Here is a 22,940-nt window from a genome sequence, read left to right on the forward strand (position 1 = left end):
TAGTTTTCTCGTTTGAATTGTTTTAAATTTGTTATTTCGGGGCCTTTTATAGCGTGCTATGCGGTATTGGTTTTTCTCAATGCTGAAGGCCGTACGATGAACTACAGTTGCTAATTTCTACGTCATTTGGTCTCTGGTGGAGAGTTATTTCATTGGCAATCACACCACATCTGTTTTTATCTTGTATATTTTACAGTATGAACTATAGATATAAGAAACACTTGGTCATCGTTCGGCCTTCAACAATGAGCAAAACCCAAACCGTAGAGTAAGCTATAAAAAGCACGACAAGCTGTAAATGTTTTCAAACGAGAAAACTTACGGCCTGATTTATGTACAAAACAATAAAGGAAAAACAAATATGATAGACCACGACTAACGACAACCACCGAATAAAAGACAATATTTTTTACATAAATTAGACCGTTAGTTTTCTCGTTTGAATTGTTTTACATTTGTCATTTCGGGGCCTTGTATAGCTGACTAAGCGGTATGGGTTTAATTCATTGTTGAAGGCCGTACGGTGACCTATAGATATTAATTTCTGTGTCATTTGGACTCTTGTGGAGAGTTGTCTCATTGGCAATCATACCACCTCTTCTTATTTTTACATTCAGAATGTGGAGGGTTAAACATGGAATAACGTTCATTGAAATCTAAAACGTCACTATAGAAACGGGCATATCGAACGAGTTGGGATAAATAACTACTGTAAGAAGGGACACCGGATGATCGCCGTCCATAAAACTGGGAAAATTAACGAAAGGGAACGAAAAATCGTGCCTTTTGTCTTATATTTGTATACGGTTTTCGGTAGTATATTTAGATAATTCTGGATTTTTTAACGCAAACTATGAACAATAAATTGTCGAATTAATCAGATAGATGGATCTTAAATGAGTTTCACCCGCGTCATACAAAATGTTCTTCGGTCAACGCTTTTACACCCCATTAAAATTACGAAAAAAAGCATTCAATTCTTCAAAAGTAAAGTCGTTGTGAGTCGTACAATATGAATATGATATACCGATATTCAGTTAATCTAAAAAAAAAATATAGGTATAAAACAGACAAATAATGTGATTAAACACAATCAATTTGAAAATCGTAGAACTCCAAACGGAGCTGAGACAAAAGCTTCGAAAAGGTAAGCATAATGGCGATAGTCTGCTATGCACCACATGTCAAAATATTCATAAGTCGCGGCAGAAAGTGTCAAAAGTCAAGATCGTGTCCAAGGGGATAATAAAGCTAGATGAACACTAGAAATCTGATATGTCAACAAGGGCCCGGCTTGCACATACTTGTATAAGTAACATAAACAAATAATACTGATGTAAAAATTCATGTAGCAAATCTGCTAAATAGCAAAACGATTGGTATAGCTGAGTTATAGTGCATAGTTGATATAAGATCAGTTTTAAATAGAAAAAAAAGGTTCAAAATGGCACCGTAGTTCAAGAAATATCAGGTATGTTAGGGTAAATATGTAATATTAATTCTCAAAATTCCGAACGGCCATATTGAAAATGGTTAACAACTGATTTTTTTGAAATGGGAGCCTAGGACTATTTTTTAAACCAGTTATCAATTCTCATGATATCATATTCTACCTAAACCAAGAAAGTTCGTTTAAATCTGAGCACTTTAAATATATACGTATTTTGGCATTCACTGATAAATTTTGACACAAGGAATTAAATTTAAGATAGACTGTTCCCTTGTCACCGTCTTATGGTGTTTCTATATCTCAACTTGTACGATTCGCTCGTGTATGTAACAACGTATTAAATTTTAGCGAGAGAAATTTATATATTACTGAAAAATTATTACACCAGGGTTTTCGATATCATAAACTAGTCAAAACATTTACTAAATTTTATCATCGGTATAAGGACATCATTCGTAAATATAACTCAACATGCAGACATCTTATACGTTCGGGTATTTCACATCCAATCTTTTATGTTAATATTCTTTACAAAGCACAAAAATGTCAGTATTCACCTCAAAAGCTAACAAAACCTTTAAACAGACTTATTAAGAAGGGATATAGTTACGATACTGTTGTCAGGTCATTAAAAATTGCATATTTTGGCTTTAATATTGATTCACTTATATGGTCTTTGCATCGGAATTAAACATATTTATTCTAAAACCAGTTGTTGGCATGACACGGGTTATGTTCTTCTCATATATTTTATGACGGTATAATACTAAACCCCTAACAGGAGGGATTGTGCCTGATATTCATATGATGAAGACATAATCTTTCAATCAGTTTAATTGAGGTCTGGAGCTGGCATGTCAGTAACTGCTAGTAGTCTGTTGTTATTTATGTATTATTGTCATTTTGTTTATTTTCTTTTGTTTCCTATTCTGACATCGGACTCGGACTTCTCTTAAACTGAGTTTTACTGTGCGTACTGTTGTACGTTTGTTTTTTCTACATTGGCTAGAGGTATAGGGGGAGGGTTGAGATCTCAAAAAACATGTTTAACCCCGCCGCATTTTTGCGCCTGTCCCAAGTCAGGAGCCTCTGGCCTTTGTTAGTCTTGTATCATTTTTAATTTTAGTTTCTTGTGTATAATTTTGGAGTTTAGTATGACGTCCATTATCACTGAACTAGTATACATATTTGTTTAGGGGCCAGCTGAAGGACGCCTCCGGGTGCGGGAGTTTCTCGCTGCATTGAAGACCCATTGGTGGCCTTCGGCTGTTGTCTGCTCTATGGTCGGGTTGTTGTCTCTTTGACACATTCCCCATTTCCATTCTCAATTTTATGTTCTAGGTAGATAGCAAGTTTGGTTAAAATCCGAGCACCATGAATTTGTATAAATATATCTAGCGAAAATAACGATCGACAGAAAATTTTAGACACCGGGAATCCATCTGGAAAACCATATTATAAGCATACGCAAATTTTCGTTGAAATCCTACCTGAAGAAAATATTTCTTAATATTTGTGATTATTTGATACAAGTTTTTAAAGCAAATTTTCATAAAATGGCTACGAACAGATAGTTCTTGACACCGAGAAACAGGTTTGAATAGTATATTATACCTCAACATTAATTTCCGTTGAAATCCTATATATATTCTACATATAGTTGGCAAAAGATGTTTCTAAAAATTGCAGTAGCACCCGCCATGTTAATCGTGTTAAAAACGACGAATTACCAATTTCTGAAATGAATGTTATCCCTAAACAAGGCGCGTGTGCCTTCCGCGTTTTTCATTAGGTAGGAAGTGAGTGGTCCATCCATTCAGGTTATAAAACATTGGATGTGTCAAAATGAGCGTAAGTTGTTAATTTCTGTGTCATTTGGTCTATTGTGGAGAGTTGTCTCATTGGCAATCATACCACATCTTCTTTTTATATTTAAATAACAATAAAGCTATTAGTATAAAATAATTTTATTTGCAAACCACAAATCCATACAGCTAACGGTCTGTATAAAAGGAATGTACACATAGTATGAAGATCGCTACTAAACAGTGACTAGTAATATCATAGGCAACCTTGAAAATAAAAAAAAAAGAACCAAGCTTTTTTTCAAATGTCTTAATAATGATAAGTAACTGGCATAATAATGTCGCCATGATTTTGTTCATCTTTAAAGCAAATATAGTACAAGGTAAAGCTCGTTTATAAATCTTACAGTTGTAACTCAAATATCACTACACATATGATAGGATGGACCATTAGCTCACTAAAAGCTATTGGAAATTACCAAAAATGATTCAATGTGATGTTGGTTATTGTAGTACAAGCTGAAGAAGTTCGATAATACTACAGTATGGTTGAAGTGGCATAAATCATTAGTTTATATAGATCTGTTCAGCCTGAGTATATAAATATGAATGGGAGCCCGTCTAATTATTTGAAAAAAGGTATGTGATAATGTGTGTCGATAATCCGTCTACGGAAACAAGGTATGTGATAATGCGTGTCGATAATCCGTCTACGGAAAATAGAGACTTCATCACAGGCCCTTCAGTTTCTCCCAATGCAAATGATTACTAATTAGAAACCATATCCTAACATATGGTCATTATGCCAGTGGAACTGTGTCGATCTATATGGTCAAATAATATTGTCAAACAGGTTCTGTTAGTTTTTTAAAGGTATCTGTAATATATCTCACGTTAGAATGTGTGACTTACTTTGAATTATTAATTATTTCCGAAACTTGTTTCATCAAACTAAAAATGTCATACGTAAGCAACAAATTACAAATAAATGGAATCTTTCAGAACGAAAAGAATCTTTGTCGGTTCCTTTCGTATATACACACTAGAAAATGTAAACTACGTAAATATCTCTACATTCAACAATATTCTATTTAAAACCAGTATTGAACAGAAAAAATATGGTATGTTAACAACGTATTTGGCATCCAATGGATATATACATTTAAACATTACAATTGAACCAGTCACTATCATTTACAACTTGCATTCATTTGTCCTCAATACTGATAATAATACAACTATCTACATGCATGTGAATGCCAACTTTATTGAAATCACGTGCTACATATGTAAATGTTTTCAAGAAAAAAATGAAAATTAGAAATTAAACCTACAGATTTAGGAACATACAATCTTACAATAATAAAAAAAAATAAAAACCACTGAGCACCGACACAGTTTAATATAATTTTGGTTGATAGAAAACTGCTGTTATTTATTTTGCAAGTGTAATATGCAATTCTAGCATTGTTGGACTGAATAAAAGACTAACAAATATATAAATAGTAGAGCATTGTCTAGTCGGCTATCCAATGGAGAACAAATATCGAAGTTTGTCGCAAGTAAAGAGGTATTTAGTGCATATATATCATGTTAACTTGTTCTGGAAATTGACGATGCTATGAGAAGGTATTGTTCTGTTATAAATCAAGCCGTTAACTGTCTCGTTTGATTTTTTTTCACATTTTTCATGTCGGGTGTTTCTCATTGTTGAAGGCCGTACTGCATGTTGCCTATAATTGCTTATATCCACTTCATTTTGAACTCTGGTGGATAGTTATCACGTTGAAATTCATACCACATCTCCTTGTTTTTTATATAAACATAGTGAATATTGGCCATTGTTGTTCCTCTTAGATACGGTAAGCTTACGCAATAACATATTCCACCAAGGGCAATACTTTCCAAGGGTTAACGCAACCACGTGGTTACAAATATTATGTTTCCCTCCTTCTTAAAATTTTGTTTGAATTTGAGTTATCTAGTTGCGTTACGCTATGTTGGTGCATTCTTTTACTTCGCTCTCTCTCTCTCTCTCTCTCTCTCTCTCTCTCTCTCTCTCTCTCTCTCTCTCTCTCTGACAATCTCAAGATATAATATAAAGAGATTATTATTAAGAGTAAATATATTATAAAATGTACGTACATTACATAAAAATAACAGATAGATTAATCAATTAAAACAATAACCACAGGATTTGCTCTTGTATATACATAATAGAAATATTTTTTATCCTCATTTTAAACTGAAACATTAGTCATATTGCTTTTACAGTCACTTTTAGCAACGTGGCGTCAAAATTCTAGCTACGAGAACTTACGAGACCGGGGAATAGGAGAAGCTGCAGGTTGTACAAAACAAAGGATGATTCTATACAAAAAGTATAATTATATTGACATTATTGAAATTGGGAAAGAAATCAAATGTATGGGGAATAGATAAAGAGCAGTTTTGATACTTATGATAACATTAACGGTACCAATCTTACGTATTATTTCACAAAAAAGAAAAAAAAGAAACTTTTGATTAGAAAGAAAGAAAGAAAGAAACTAAGAAAGAACGAGATATACAAAATAACTTAACATAAAAACAACAATCCAATCTCACATTTCACAGCTTTGAAAACATACACTGTTTATACTTTTTTTTAAAGGTCATTTAAAAACATATGATAGGACGCCATCTTTGATGTTGTCATGTGGTATTTATTAATTACAAATATACATGACGATTGTAGACGAGAAACAGCATGTATGAATTAATGGTAGAAAAAAAATCAAGAATTTTCTTAGAAAATTTATATTTCACCCATTAATCCTACGAATAATACCAGTATCTCCTTATTCATTTAGTGACACAATTAAATATCTACTAGAATAAACAAAACTAATGTATCTTCTGTTTTTATAAGTGTTTGCGTTCAATTCTGGAAGTAGTTTAAAGCGAACTATTATCTCTTATTATTGGTCTTCCTGTACAATTCTTCTTTTGCCTAATTTTTCTGAAACTCGAACATATATATTTGTATATGGGTATTTATTTGATTTTAATTTACTTTCGAGTCTCCCATTTTGATGTTCAGCGCAAAGAAAACCACCATTTCGTCAGCTTACTATAAATACAAGTAATAGTTTAAACAAAACAAAAATCAAAGAAATATTGTTCCTACACGATGCAGTATTACCCTTCTGAGGCATTTTTCCTATTCCGTTGCCTGAAAAATAGAGAGAAGAACATAGCAATAGTTTCCTTCATTAGAGGATATTCTTTGCCAAAAATCATCTCCATTCATGGGCCAAATATGACAAAAAGGAAACCAGCTGTAAGCAAAGGATTAAATATTTTAAAATCGCTTTTTTATTTTTTGAAATATTAAATAATATTTAATTTTAATAATATGAAATTTTCAGGGATCAATACTATAACTGATCTGATAGCATTAAAAAACCATAACGTTAGCCACCGTTATCTAGAAATTTCAAAATTGAATATGTATATAGTTATCATATAATAGTGATGTCTAGGATAGGGAAGCAGGAACTGCTTACCCTAGCTTCCGGAGCACCTGAGTTCACCCCTATTTTTGGTTCGGGTTCGTGTTGTTCAATCTTTAGTTTTCTAGTGTTTTATGAGCCGTTGTTTGTTTTTTTTGACGTTTTTATGTTTGATCATTGTGTTGTCTATTTCTTTTCTTCGACTTTTCGTTGTTGAATATCACCTTGGTATCTTTTATTCTATGGATAAAAGGATTTCGATGAGTGTACACCAATGAGACAGCAACCCAAAGATTTTTTCGCGATATGCCGAGCTCTAAATGCTCCAAATCTAGAAAAGATGTAAATGTACTTAAAAAAGAGCATATCAAAGGTTTGTCTATTTGATAGATTTGAGAAAATATTAAGTGATCTCGTTTTGTAATATATATGTTTGAAGGGTTCTGTTTCAGTGGCTTTAGAAGTTAACGCTGTTGCATGTATAGCAATATCAAACATTTCAATGCAGATATAAATGTATAAATGATTATGTGATTTTGCTATAGAATAAAAATTAGTAAGTCCATGCAAAAAGTTATACGAGTGTATATTTGTCCAGATAAATATTGAAATAGATAAATGAATAGTGTAATTTATATAACATTAGAGGATACTGCATATACTAGTACTAACAGAAGTAACAAGTGTAGTCACAAGGAAATCAGAGTGCCTTTTCCCCCATATACACCCCTTCTCTCATTTGTAATGATTAGCAACAGCATTTTCTCGTCATATATGATCGAGAGTTAAATCAAAGTATTTTTCTATGCATCAATACGAATCGGATGGTCACTTAGACCGAGTATGAAATCAACTTAATAACTTACAATTTACTTTTCGGTTTGATAAATGGTTAAACATGTGGCAAATAGTACATGCATATTCAGAACGACAACGCGCGAATGAGATATGAATACACCCCGATTTGTATTATCAAACTAACAAAGTAACAATCTTCAGAAACATTATTCTGACTCCGAGTCAACCAATCGCTGCTCTTTCTTTTAAATGTTGCGTGCTTTGGAAGCTAAGAAGCAGCAACCACCCTTTTTAAAGTTATTAGTTTGTTGTGGTCGTGTATTGAACCAAAAATCCTCCCCACTCGATGCGTTGCAATTCTTTTCAGCAACACATACGATTAATTTTTATCTGTTTTAATTTGTTTCAACCCCATAATGGTATATACACGAAAGACATGGAATGGAAGTTGGTGGGGATTATTTCAATAAGACAATAATCTACAACATGACCAAACTTCGACCATTCCGTATTTTATGTATGTATAATCGTTTTAGTGCTGATATGTATTTTGATCTTAACATTTGCACGATTATTTCGAGAACACATGCAAAAGTATAGGAAAACAAGACATTCTCAGCAGAAACTATATAAAGTGATATACACAAAGTACTTGCAACATGCCTCAGAGATAATGATTTCATGAAGTTTCGTGCTAAAAAGTTTGAGGGTATTAATTTACAGATATAAGTTTTTTTTCATGCATTCTAAAACGCGGTTTTAGGGGCATACTCCTATTGGACGTACAAATAACTACAAGATTGCCGGTGCATGTTATTCCTCCATTTTGTTGGGGTTCTGTTTGGGGATTATTACCATCAATATGTGTGTCCACATGTTTATCCTGTGGTTCTGGTAACCATATTGTTTTAGGGAGTGTTGTTATCATTAGTGGTTTCCTGGTTGTCGTTGTTGTTGGAATATGATGGATTCTGTGATCTGTATTTTAAAATAGAAATCATGAAACTTTAAAGTAACGATTTATGCATAATTTCACGGCCTTCTCAAAATTTCACGACACACTTCATTGTTAGTTACGAGTTTTCTTAGATATTTTTTAAATGCAAAAGTTATCAGAAAAGTTAATAATGAAGTTCATATTTTTTTTTCTTTTTGGTTTTAACAAAATCTTAAATACAGTAATTTTTTCTATTCCCTTTCTCATTTCGGCATTACAGCAGAACTATGACTAAAAACCCTTGTAAAGTTAATTAATTAAAGTGGTATTACTTCTTTTCATTTACTTTCCTTAAAAAAACTTAATTCAAGCTATATATAACGATTTTTTACTCAATAAATAGTAGAAACATAAGCACCTTCTACTAGTTAATAAAATAGTTAATAAATCTCAACTTACATATCTAAAAGAAAATTCTCGTCTGTGGTGTAATGTATAAAACGTATACTTTTTTTCAAAACAATACAAGACAACGCAATGCATTCGACCCTCGGCCCGGAAATAATTTTCTACATGAAATGTGGACATCTTTTCATTATAAAACTGATAAAATTTCATAAAGTAAAATAAATAAAGATGTTGATTGAATTATATTTGGAAGATAAATTGTCTAAAAGACAGTCCAGAGAATAAACTGATTTAAAATCCCCCGAATAACAAAAGAAATGCACTGAGTAATTTAAATTCATATAACTATTTTTCAATTAATTTTACATATTACAGTTAGATTAAATAACGATTAGTGTTGATGGTGGATGAAATCTAAAGTTCTTCATGAATAAGTTGAATATATAGCAAGCCTTTTACGAATTGACGTATTTAATTCACGAAAAGCGTAGCTCTGAGTGGATAAGACATGTTAATTAGTAATGCGTGGCTATATATTATTTGTAACATTAATGGGCGATGACACATGTCAAAGGTTCAACTTAATAATTGCACTCTTTATGAATTAATTATGTCTATCAAATAGTGGCGCTTTCTATGACAAAAAACGTCTCTTATTTTCTGAAAATTAAATCATGGATTACATTTTGTAGTAGGATTTGATTTTGTGATACATGTACATGTAAATGAATGGTTGCCGTGATATTTCCATCAAGGGTTCAAGAGCAGAGTGCGATTTATGTGTTATTGAAGTGTATTCCTCACCTGGAACCATTTTTAATTAAGGGTTAGGTTTACAAGTTTGACTTGTGTTAAGGTAAGGCCCCCTTTCTCAAATTTATATTTTGATAAATTATTGTGTATGCATTTTATTTAAATTTATTGGGAAAGTGATTTATAGTCATGGATTTCATTGTTTACTAGGCCAAGGAGGCGGAGCCAGACTGTGCAATAACAACTACTGGGATATAAGTTAGAGCACTGATCTATGCTCCTCCCATTCTTTGGATTTCCTATGATAAGGTCAACGGCAGGATTGGAAAGTGCAATTACTAAAAAATCGTTCAATTAATGCACTCCTCTAAAGGTAACAGCAGTTAACTCACTCGAAAAATTACCATTCATGTTTATCTGATAAACTATCGCCCTGCATCGACGTTTACCAACTAACGTGCTCATCCTTTGTTTTTCTAATAATCATGATTTTAGTTTTTCTTTTGCGGTAGCGAGTTTGACAAGTTATCTGAAATATTTATATTTACACCTTGACATAAAAAAAGTGAAGTTAGGGCTTCTTCAACCATTGCCATTACCATTCTACCGATATAACACTAATGTAATGCATAATTAAACAAATGGGGTCAAATTTATAAAGATGCATGTACATTAAAGACTTATAGGATCAACGAAAAAAAAAGAGATGTTAAAAGGAAAACTTAAGAGAAGGTGGGAGATTTCAATCTTAGTCTATTCTCTGTTTTGGAAATAATTTTTACTTTGCACATGAACAAACTTAAAACATATATGCTTATTGAATGAGACTTGCATGTTTTCAGATGGTTGGAATGAAATATTCTTTTATGGGGTAAAATGTTAGAATGACTAGAAGAGATTATTCATGATATTTCCACTAGACTTGCAAAAAAGGAATAAGGAAAAATAGGTGGTAGAATCATAGCTTGATCAATCGTCAAACAAAACTTTGGTTTTTTTTATAATAAGGTTTTATACTGTCATGCATTTTAAAAACCCAACTTGCATTAAAATGATATAATGGGTGATACGTATCGTCTACTCAAGAGAGACATATGAAGTAAAAGGTAATATAAGTTTTATGTTTGTTACATCATTTCATGTATGACTTTTACATTGGTGCGAAACTATTACTTGCTACAAGATTTTACCTGAAGTATTATCTGAAACAGAAATGTTGATAACATTTTTTTCAAAGAGCTTGCTTCCTTCAAAATACTATTTTTGAGTAAAGCATAAAATTCAATAACAAAATTCATCACCGACTTAGTGCAATAGCAACGTCATGGTGGTTTGCTTACAACTACTGATAAAATACGAAGGAATTGAATACCTCAGCTCTATTTGGTAAAACTTTCGGCATTTTTATTAGACTTAACATTGCTAGCTCATGGACGATTGTTTGAAATTTTTTCGATGCCTTCTTCCAAAAAAAAACATTTTGAGAAAATAATTCCACCAATTTTTTTTTCTTCAAATTATTCAGTAGTGAGAAAAGATGTGTTCTTTAGTATACATTATGTTGTGTAAAAGTTGTATTTTTGTACAAAATCTTATTTGTATAGAACTAAAGTATAACTAAAGTATAAGTTATCAGTATTACTTAAAGCTCTCAATATAATTGGATAAAACAAACACATCGTGTTTTCCTCAGCTTATCACTGCCATATAGTTACATGACTACATGCTACCTACAGCATTATATATAAGACTTGATGCCATTTGTGTAAGAAAATAATGAAATATGATTGGGGATTTTGAATTTGCTATTCTATTTTAAATAGAATCTAACTTAATCTTTTGTCATCATTTGAAGCTTTAAGCCAAATAGGACAGTGTTTAATAATAGATTAAGTATGTAAATTTGCGATTAAAATCTAACAGGTAAATTGTTTAAGATATAACTTACGTCACTTAGTGAAGGCAGGCAGGTGTCAAAGAACGAAAACTTGTACAAAAAAATAAGAGACCATGCAAATTGTAATTTGTACAAAATAAGGTATACACGTGTATGTTGCGATATACAAACTATGTTGATCCCATTACACATAGTTTCGGATGTTTATTTGATCTAAGGCACTGCCACTGATGATTACTTTAAGTTGAATCAACTATAATTACCTCAGTGAAATCTTTGATATGTCACTTTATAGTAAATAAAGGAAATATTCGAAGTTGACAAATATATAGAAAATTCTAGGAAATTTTGATGGTTTCAGTGCTTTTCTTTGTACGAGTTACGACCAACGGGTACTGATACAACGTGTCATATTCCAACTGAAGGAAAAATAATTGAGAATTTGTCTTTACATTATTAACTCTAAATTACTTAGTACAACTAGAAAAATAAAACATTGCAAAGTCATTATATATATTTACGACTTCAATGAAAATACAAAAAAACTTCGATTTTGATATTTGAAGTAGAACAAAATACATTAAAAACGGACCGCATCAGTCCGTATTAATGAGTTTTTTTTGGGAAAAAATCATTTTACTGGATACACCGACTTTATGAAATTTCGTGTTCTTACCATATAAAAGCATAACTTCTTCATCTGTACCAAGCTTATTTTGGGCTACACAGGTATAGTTTCCGTAATCTGCAAATGTTATATCCATAACACGTAAGCTAAGCGTCATTCTGTGGTTTCCATCGTTATATATTTCTATTCGATGTTTCTTGGTTGTTTTCAAATCCTGCCCTTTAAATCGCCACACATTGTAGTTGTTTGGAAAAGCTGTTATTTGACACTCTAAAATTGTCTCCCTTCCAGGAGATTGTCCTATTCTTCGGTTTTGAAGTTCTATTTCTGGAGGAACTGAAGAGATCAAAAAGAAGCAATCGAAGTCGTTTATTAAAGTTATGAAATAGCAACTATGAAATATCAGCTATGAAATAATCCGGATTTGTTTCAGTTAAATCGATTTATGGCTATCGAACAGCGGTATACTACTGTTGCCTTTATTTATGGACTCCCACTGTTTGAATTTATCCTTCTTTTTTTTTCTTACGCGTATACCTGCATTTTTCAAGTTAAATTTGCTTGATAAAATAAATGAAATCTACCAAGTTTGTTATATGTGTGTTTAAAAGCCAAAATTGCTCGTAACAAGCATGCCATTTTCTAAAAATTGCATTCTTAAACATGTTCAGTAGCATTACGACCTGTAAGGAAAAACTCTAGTTCATTTAGTTCACAAAGGTAATTCAAGCTTCCAAAATTGAAAGATAATGACTTATCTACCGCTTTGCTTATTACATGCTATTTTACACTGGTGATACTACTCTAATGCCAAGTTGCTTAACTTACGTTTTTTAACTTGATTTATACAGTAAAACTATATCAACTCAACATATATGTCATTTGTGTGTCAAAGGGACAGCTCTCATTGTAGATAATGATACAAATGTACAAAGACGTCAAATACATCAAATTAATTTCAGTTTTGAAAGTTATCATAAACACTTAACTAATGTTACGAGAGAACATAATTTCAAAGACATACACAATCAATTTTGCCTATAAAAAAGTTAAAACCATAGCTTTTGTAAAGAAAATAATAAAAGATAAATATGGATAGAGAGAAGCAGACCTGATATTTACTATTGAACACAGCTAGTGAAATATTTACAGAATCATGAAATAACTGTATTTTCTTGTGATGCAAATGAAATCTCCAAAGTAAGAAATACCAAAAAAAGGTATTATTAAACAGATGAAATGACAATAAATATGTGGTGTTGTCAAACTAGGTAAAAAAACATGACAACATTTTATTAATGAACATTGTAGTTTAAGAGAGATTTAACACCACTCTAAACACGCAGAATTTTTGTAAATCCCTAGAAAGATCAAATTGCAGTTTATTACACACTCTGTCTCATGATGCACCAAATCGTTAGTATGGCTTAAGTATACATTGTATTGAAGTCGTAATCGAAGGCTTTTTACCTAATAAGATTACGTTCCTCGAGTATATTAGAAGAAAATGTGTTTTCGTCTTAGGAGATGTAAATTTTATTCTTTACGAAATTAATCACAAGTGTGATGTATTATTTGGCAAAATATCTATCTTTCACTTGGAAAGATAAAACTCTAAAAGTGTTATTCTGATCCGACACTGAACTCATTTGGGCCTTAAGATGTGTCGAACTTGATTATCTCTTGTGTGAATTATCATATCAGAAAGGGAAAATCCAATATTGCTTATGCTGTTCAAATCAGCCGGAATAGTCCTAAATTTAATTATAAATAGATTAAAAAGAGAAATTACAAGCAACTGGATGTCTGCTAAATTGTCTCATTACAGGAAAGGGCAAGAAAATTACATTCTGGTCAAATGAACATACGGTTTGTGATTATCCTACAAAAAAGTATCATCAGGACAAAATAAAAAAAAATGTGTTTAGTTCATTGTTATATATAATCAATTGTGTATTGCAGTTCTCTGTAACACATCTATGAAACCTTTTTGATACCTAATAGTTTCCTCAGTTAAATTTCAATCGTTATAAAGAGTTTTTTTTTCAATTTTCAAAACTATGCAACAAACATAGACCAAAACTCACAGCTGCTTAGTAAAAAAAAGTCCTTTGCTAATGCAATTCTAAGAGAATATCACAATGTTATCTAAGGTTTTAAATAAAAATGAAAGTACCTTTTTTGATTGTCGTTTTTTTTTTATTCGACTTGTGATATTTGATTGCGTCATCGGTATATTCTCTCTTTTATCTTTAATCGTTGGTTACACATTCGCACATTTGTAAAGGCGCGAACGTTTGTTTTACTGAAAACAATTTAATGATATATTTCTATATCACAAATTGGTCGAAAGTTCTAAAATTGTAAAATGAAATAACACAGTTATTACAATAGTACGATTCAATGCACTTAAACAGGAAATTAAACAATCGGAATTCCACACCCATTGTATGGTACTATTGTTAAAACAGGTAAAGCATCAGGCCTTTCTAGCAAGGCATTAATAAAGATATTGTTACACTGTTGTTGTTCAATCTTTACAATTGTATATCTTTTTTTTGTCAATAATGTCTTTTGGCAATATTCATATAAACGTACGACAAGTTCCCATATATCACCGAATACTTTCGATTCACATTTGTCTATCAAGAAAGGATATTATATTATATTTGTTCTCAATACGTGATTTTGTTTGCTTGAAAGAATGACAAAATAGTAATAAACGAAATTTCATTTAACATTTATCATAAGCTAGGTTAAAAAACCCGAAAAAATATATGTTTCAAGAGTCTGACTGTAAATGGAATATTTGTTCGAATTATACCAAGAAAAGTTCATTGCGACTTCCCAATTGTAAAATTGACAACACAGTCATCTTCTTTATTAACTATCTTTTGTTGAAGACTTGATTTGAAATGAGTTGATATAACTAGTTCTCCAACTACTAAACTTACATTCGACTTCCACTTTAATGTCTTTGTTGACTGCTGGTGGCACATCGTTGAATGCCACACATTCATAGATGCCATCACAGTAGCGAGAAATATTGTGAATGATTAAATATTCTCCGTTCATACCAACTCCTGATAAATAGTAAAAAGAAACATTCAAAGAAATATGATATAAAAAATTCCTGGTTTCTTTTAATTCAAAAAAGAATATGCAGATAAAAGCAGAGGGAATGTTTAGTTAACCTCAATTGGAAAAAAAATAACTTTCTTTGCATTCATTAGGAACCAATATAGGCGTTAGCTTGGATTTGGGAAACATTTTTCATATTCATAATTAAGCGTTAAATGTATACATTCCATTAACGATATACTAGTAGTTATCGCGATAGTCAAATGATGGAAAGGAAAGGATGAGGATTTTGTTAGTGAGTGTATAAAAAGGGATAGGTATTGAATTGGTGTGATTATATAAGAACACTCATATTGATACTACAGAAGAATGCCTGTGACTATTGGAAATTTATCTACGATTGCTGTTGTGAGAAAATACACAATGAAAGCGTGATGATAAAATGTGTTCAATGCAGAAATACACGATAAAAGAAATAACTATACCATACTAGTATTAATATTAAGAAATTCGAACCATCAAAACAAAGGCTTCGTTCATTGATTATTCATTCCTTTAATCATTATTTACAGTTTGAAATACGAGATAATTCATGCAAAGATAAATAAAGGCAACAGTAGTATACCGCTGTTCGAAATTCATAAATCGATTGAGAAAAAACAAATCCGGGTTACAAACTAAGACTGAGGGAAACACATCAACTATAAGAGGAGAAAAACGACACAACAGAAACACTAAAATGCAACACACACAGAAACGAACTATAAGATAACAATAGCCATTTTCCTGACTTGGTACAGGAAATTTTAAGAAAAAATGGTGGTTTGAACCTGGTTTTGTGGCTAGCCAAACCTTCCGCTTTAATGGCAATGTTAAATATAACACTAAAATGGCAACATTACATGACAGGACTACAATACAAATAAATGGAAGAACATACAGGACAGAGAAACACACAAATAAACAATACGATAGAACATTACGACAAGCTAATAGTTATTAAAGGTACCAGGGCGGTGAGGCTTATAATTTAATACGCCAGACGCGTGTTTCGTCTACACAAGTCTCACCAGTGACGCTCAGGTCAAAATAGCAAAGAAAGCCAAACAAAGATGAAGAGCATTGATGACCCAAAATTCCAAAAAGTTGTGCCAAATATGGATAAGGTTATCTACCTGGGATAAGAAAATCCTTAGTATTGAAATAATTCATATTTTTGCAAACAGTAAATTTATAAAAATGACCATATAATAGATATACATGGTGACTAACTAAATAAAAACAAATACGTAAAACAACCTAGATCAGCACATAAAAACAGTAAAGCCGAATAACGCATTGTATGTTAGCCGAATTGATCGACGCACAAAAGTGACGTCACAGATAAATTTCTAAACAATTCCAAAAAATAGGATAGAAATCAAGATTAGGTTTGTAATACTGATATTACATGTATTTAATTACAATGAAAATAACACTACTTATCAATATAAAATTGTGTTAGTAATTAGATAATTAATTGTATTATCTAGCTATGTCGGTATTTTTTCTAATTCAAACTGAAAACCAAATACAAAGTGTAAGTTTAGTTGACATAAACTGAAATCTATAAATGAACTGGGCGATAAATTATCTTTATCCTCACTCACGAATAGAACAGAAAAAAGTAAGAATTACAACTACAAACGATAAGACATCTGACAATAACAAATATAACATCGAAACTAAACACATGAATTTTGGATAGAAAAATACCGTGACACGTCTTATAGCAATGCGAATTCACACTCAGCAAAACAGTCACAATCGGGAATAGGTCACGTTCGGTACTTAAAAGATCAGACGACGTAATGGCATACCACAATCTAAGACGTGGTAAAAATTTCCTTAGTTAGTTTGGACAAAGACACATCGTATGGATCAACCAACACGTGATGGTGTCTATGAAATTTACGGAGTGTCATTTTTAATCTTTCCTCCTCATAAATTCTTCTTGGAAAAACAACCCTTGTTTGATAATAAAAGCCAAATTTTATTCACAGCAAATATAGATGATCCCATGAAGAGTCAAACTTTAGAAAGAGTAAGAGGCAATAGTACTTTACCGATGGTCAAAAGTCGTTAATTCATTTTGATCACAATGAAAAAAATCGGACAGGAAAATTCTGAGGGAATAGCATAAACTTCAAACGGGACAAGTCCGGGTGCGTCTCTTGCTATGAATGCAAAGTGAATATAGCCACGGATTCATCTGATAGTGTTGTGATGGTGTCGGTTATACTCTATGCAATGTATTCAAAATTGCACTATGACAAAATATTTCAGCAAACGATAATCAGTCAATCTATCACATATGCAAACGAACTGATTCTTTATTTGGACTTTTTGTCGAACAAACCTTGCAATCTTCGACTTTTAAACTACTTTCAAATGAACTTCGGATGTATTTAGCGTATTTTCATAATATGTTTGTAGTTTTGGTCATGTTGAATACGTGGTTTACTAATTTCGAACCACGTGATTCCTGACCACTGCTAAACGTTTTTTCCAAGCAAAATTTATGAAGCCTTTGTTTATCAGATAATTTCTACTAGTTAATCATAGCTTACAATTAAAAACTCCAACTCTTTTTGTGCTATAAATAATTTAAAAATTCCCGTTCCAATAAAGCTTTTGGAAAATAATTACTTGAGAGATGACAGATAAAGGAACAAAATATAACTTTAGATTCCGTTCAAAATAAAAAACAACAATAAAAATCTTGTTACGAATACAGCAAACTGATAAATAAACAACAATGGTATTCTGTTTGACGATGAACACATTTGTATGTTAGATGAAGCGTGTATAAAAGGGAATGACAAGATTTTGGAAATTGTCTAAAGTGTCTATAGGAAATATATGAATATACACAGATGAAGGTTTATTTTCCTACTCCGGGAGTAATATATGGGAATACGTTAAAAGGCACAGAAAACTAGGGTTCAAGAGATTTGTACTTTTGGTTGCTTATACACTGCACACCAAGCAAATGTGGGATTGAAGAAATCACACGATAGTACCATGTTTTAAAATTGTTGTATAACCAACCACTGGTGAAGTAGGTACTTCGACAGTTGTAACTGTAAACAAATATATGTACGTCATCAGAATATGTTTTACACAATTGTTTACCATGTAATCCCTGCAGAATACATCAAATTCCAAGAGTATGAAAATGAATCATATATATGCAACGTATTTTAATTGCATTGAAAAATTGTAGAGAAAAAAAAGCAATGATAATGAAAGCTGTTTTCTTGGGCTCAAGTCTTGATGATCTGGTTTGAAACTTGATACTTTGCACTAAATTTATTTAATGAAATACTGTTCCCATACTTATTAAACGCAACCTATACTTAAAGGTAGTATAGGATTTTTGTTTAAAAAGGTTTCAAAATACTTTGTCAAACTTTAATACTTTGTCAAACTTTAGTCTATAAACTGACAGTTCACCTATCTGTATTGCTAATTTTCAAACTACAGGTTATCTTTATATCGCAGTACTGCAAAAGCACAAGTTCGCATACAGAAAATAAAGCATATATGTATTGTTGTTCCATTGCACCACTGTTATAGGTTAAGAAGAGGGTTGATCGCCAACAAACATGATTAACCCGTCACATTCTTTATGTGCCTGTCCCATATCAGCATCCTGTAATCAATTGGTAGTCGTTGATTGCCGTTTGCCATAACTGTTTTTCGTTTATGGTTGTAAAAATAAATTAGACCGTTGTTTTGTTTTGTTTTAAATTGTTTCACATGTTATCATTCCGGGTTCCTTTATAGCTTATTATTCGGTATAGGTTTTGCTAATTTTTGAAGGCCGTACCGTACGTTCACCTGAAGTTGTTGACATCTACTTATTTTCATAAAGATAACATTTTGAGAAGAAATAATTAATATTTTTCGAAACCAACAATAAAAAATTTCATTCTACGTTGATGCTTATTTCAACTGAATAGTTTAAGTTTTTATATTTCCCATACTACATTACACAATTACGACTGGTATAAGCATATTTACACTCCATCAATAAAATACAGGCAAATTCAGTGCTTGAAGCTATATAAAGTAAACACAGCTCTTTAATCACTGTAAAGTGCGAGTGCTTTTAAATAAAAAGAACGACGACATGAAATGTGAACTAAAATATACGTTGCTTTCATTTTCTCAACTATTGCATTTTTCCATAAAAAATATGCTTTTTTCAAATCTTATTTGTTTGAATAATTTTGATACATAGCTATACATGAATGTGAATATATATAAATTACAAGTATAAATGTTACTGGTTGTTAGAATCGGGCAAAACCATGCACGTACACGATTCTGCATATATATGAATAAACACAAGCAAAAATAAAAAAGCATTTTACAAACAGCAAAACAATGTTAAAATACAAAAACACATTTTTCTTCACTAGACTACAATATATATGACTATTATGTTATAAAGTTTATATGATTAATGTAAAGATATGCTAAGGTAGCAATTAAGCATAGACAATCTCTAATTAGACACAGGGTTTAACATTTCATGTTTGTCTTTCAATTTATAGTAGAATTCCTAACCTTTTTCTTTTATATATCTTTATCAAAAGTTTTGTATCATAGTGGCTGCCTACGACATGCCATGCTTTCTGTAACAAACTTTTGTTAGGTTCGTAAAAAATCTAAAGTCTGGATTCATGCTCCCCTTGATTTGCGATGGTCTGGAATAGATTCTGAGCCGGGCTCATTCAAATACATGAAAATTGGTATTGCTGCTTATATGCAAGGCGAATAAAATAGAGGACAAGATGAAAGAATGGTCGACTCGAAGTCAGAATAATGTTTCCTACCAATCATCTGGAAACTGTTATCTGTTGATATAACTCATAAAAAAAAAGGACTGGTTTAAGCAGAATATGTTGACACTATCGACATTATGTCATCCTAAATATGAAGGATATAATAGGCGATAAACATTAGGCAATTATCAATCACAAACCAAAGCGAAAGAAATGAAAAAGTTGACATTATTGACATTTCAAATTCAATTTCATCTTTAAAACAACTCACCGAGGTCAGCATGCAGGTGCCATTTCAAAAAAGTAAGTAATATTCAGTGTAATTTCACAAAGGAATAGAAACACACGTAGTTGCATGAACATACGTATCCTTCGTTTTTTATGTCTTTATATTGAATGATTATCTTTTCTTTTTCAAATTAGAAAATGTAAATTAGTAAATTTTATAGCATCTTCAATTTTATAAGTTATGATATGTTATTAGTTTTGAATAAAAGCTTAGTGTTCAACAAATGAACTTTTATATTATTATTTTTTTATCACGACACAGAAGCAAGCCTAGCTATTGTGGCTATGCGCAAATAAATAAAAATAACGTGAATTTATACCTGTTTTGTGAAAAGTGTATGTGCATGATGGCCAATAGTTGTTATATGTAAGCTTCGTCGGTTCCAATTCTAAAAGTTTAAACATAGAACGAACGAGTCAATGAATGAAGAACAAAAGAGGCAATGAGAATACGGTACAAATTACTTAAAAGCTTCATTCATTTATATCTTTATACGAAATATATATATTCGTGGTGTATAATAGATAATATAAGGTTTACATATTAATGTTACTGTCAAATAATAGGTCTTAAAGAGTAAAAGTCTTAATAAGTTGGGCTTGCTATTCACATGTCTCAACTGATTGTGAAAATTATAATCTTGGTATGCATAGAAATGAAATTAACAGATGAATTTGTATTAGCATAAAAAATAATTTAAAACAAAGCTGATTATTCCCCCTTCTTAAGATATAAATTTTCCTCTAAAAACCAGTTGGAAGGGGTTTGTGACTTGAATTGCATTAGTTTTGTGAAATTCTCAAATTCAGAACAAGATCTTGCAAAGTATTTCAGCAGTGACGCATAAACTAAAGAAGCTGGGGTTGATGATGTAATATTACCATAGAACGATAGGCTTCATATATAAATATCTGTTATTATGTTGTATGGATCATTGAATTGAACACGTTCAAAATAACCCTGTTTTCCAACATTCCCCATGTGAAATTGTAAAATCGTCTAAAAGAAAAAATCCACTATGCTTTTCAATATAAAAATGGTAGCATACGCTATAAATTTTATTTGGGATACCATGCGGCATATTTTGTTAACAGTGAACAAAAAGGTAAAACATGCTACACAGAGGAACAAGTGATCAGTATGCTGGAATTTCTAATTGACAACATGTTTGTTAAATTTGGAGGTAGACTTTTTCAACAAATTGTCGGCATTCCTATATTCCTATGCCGACCTCTTCTTATTTTCATATGAGTCGGAGTTCCTTCAGACAGTTGTCAAGAACAAGAAGATCAAAGAAGCCAGATCATTTAATTTCACATTCAGATATAATGACGATGTTCTTTCCATAACAATACAATCTTTTCTGATTAGGTTCTATTAATACATCCTGCAGAACTAGAAATTAAAGAAACAACAGACACGGCTTCCTCCGCCTCATTTTTAGACTTATACCTCGAATTTGACTTAAGCAGTCATCCCAGTATCAGAAACTATGACAAACGAGACGGTTTTAATTTTGAAATTATCAATTTCCCCCACCTTAGTAGCAATATACCAACTTCATCTGCATATGGGATATACATTTCCCAACTCATTCGGTATTCAAGAGCTTGCATCCCGCTAAAGTGTTGTTGTGTTGTGGTCAGTTTTTGTATTCTTGTCTTTCATTTTTGCTTATGTGCTATGTCTATATGCCATTATGTTTTTTCTTTGTTGACATATTTGTTTGCTTTTATAGTGATTAAGATTATAACATAATGTTGACTGCTGTACCCCTATTTTTGACATTTTTACCTATTATGTCTATTTGATTTGATCACACATTGTTGTCAATATAATGGAATTTTATGCGACTGTCATACAAATGAAAGGTTTAGCTAGCTATAAAACCAGGTTTAATCCACCATTTTCTACATAAGGAAATGTTTGTACCAAGTCAGGAATATAAAAGTTGTTTTCCATTCGTTTGATGTGCTTAAGCTTTTTATTTTGCCATTTTATAAGGGACTTTCATATTTGAATTTTCCTTGGAGTTCGGTATTTTTGTTATTTTACTTTTTTCACACTGAAAGTGTATCTTTTGATCTTTGAAACATTCTTTAAAATGTCAATAATCAAAGAAATGACCAATGAATACCAGCGCATCATCGATAAACACATGTACCAGATACCTGAAGTTTTAAAAATATAAATATCCCTGTAATGATTGCTGTTATTTTCTGAGGAAAATGCCTGTACAAAGTCAGGAATATGACATTTGTTTTTCACTCGTTTCCTTGATTGATAACGTTATATTTGGTAAATTTTTATGGACTTCCCCTTTTTGAATTCACCTTAGTGTTCGGTAATTTTTTTATTACTTTTTAGTACTCTTTAATACATTTGCATAAAATAAATCGAGTTTTTTTGACACAGATTGACAATTTCCCAAAAATCTGAAATAAAAGCACACCAAAACAATCCGCGATTTACACTCATTTAATCAAAAGAAATTGGAAAAAGTATCCATAACTTCTCTCACGTTTAATACTTCATATCATTCCTATGATGGGCGCATTGCATTTGCGC

At 31.5% G+C, this 22,940-nt stretch overlaps 1 protein-coding gene across 5 annotated transcripts in view; it reads right to left on the reverse strand.

Annotated features, from left to right (window-relative positions):
* Positions 1-3,401: 3,401 nt before the first annotated feature.
* Positions 3,402-22,940, reverse strand: part of LOC127735000 (limbic system-associated membrane protein-like) — a 67,582-nt gene continuing 48,043 nt past the window's right edge. For 2 of the 5 annotated variants that reach the window (XM_052245062.1, XM_052245061.1), the window contains exons 5-9: positions 20,692-20,760; positions 15,125-15,253; positions 12,219-12,506; positions 8,334-8,525; positions 3,402-6,469 (exon numbers count right to left, since the gene is read on the reverse strand). In XM_052245062.1, the coding sequence (XP_052101022.1) occupies positions 6,360-6,469; positions 8,334-8,525; positions 12,219-12,506; positions 15,125-15,253; positions 20,692-20,760 (788 nt within the window). In that variant the 3' untranslated portion in view covers positions 3,402-6,359. Of the gene's footprint in view, positions 6,470-8,333; positions 8,526-9,226; positions 10,848-12,218; positions 12,507-15,124; positions 15,254-20,691; positions 20,761-22,940 lie in introns of those variants that run through there. The other 3 variants (XM_052245063.1, XM_052245064.1, XM_052245065.1) reach the window with 3 other exon arrangements.

Source organism: Mytilus californianus, unplaced genomic scaffold (assembly GCF_021869535.1).
Source record: "Mytilus californianus isolate M0D057914Y unplaced genomic scaffold, xbMytCali1.0.p SCAF_3, whole genome shotgun sequence".
In the NCBI taxonomy this organism is placed as follows: Eukaryota; Metazoa; Mollusca; class Bivalvia; order Mytilida; family Mytilidae; genus Mytilus; species Mytilus californianus.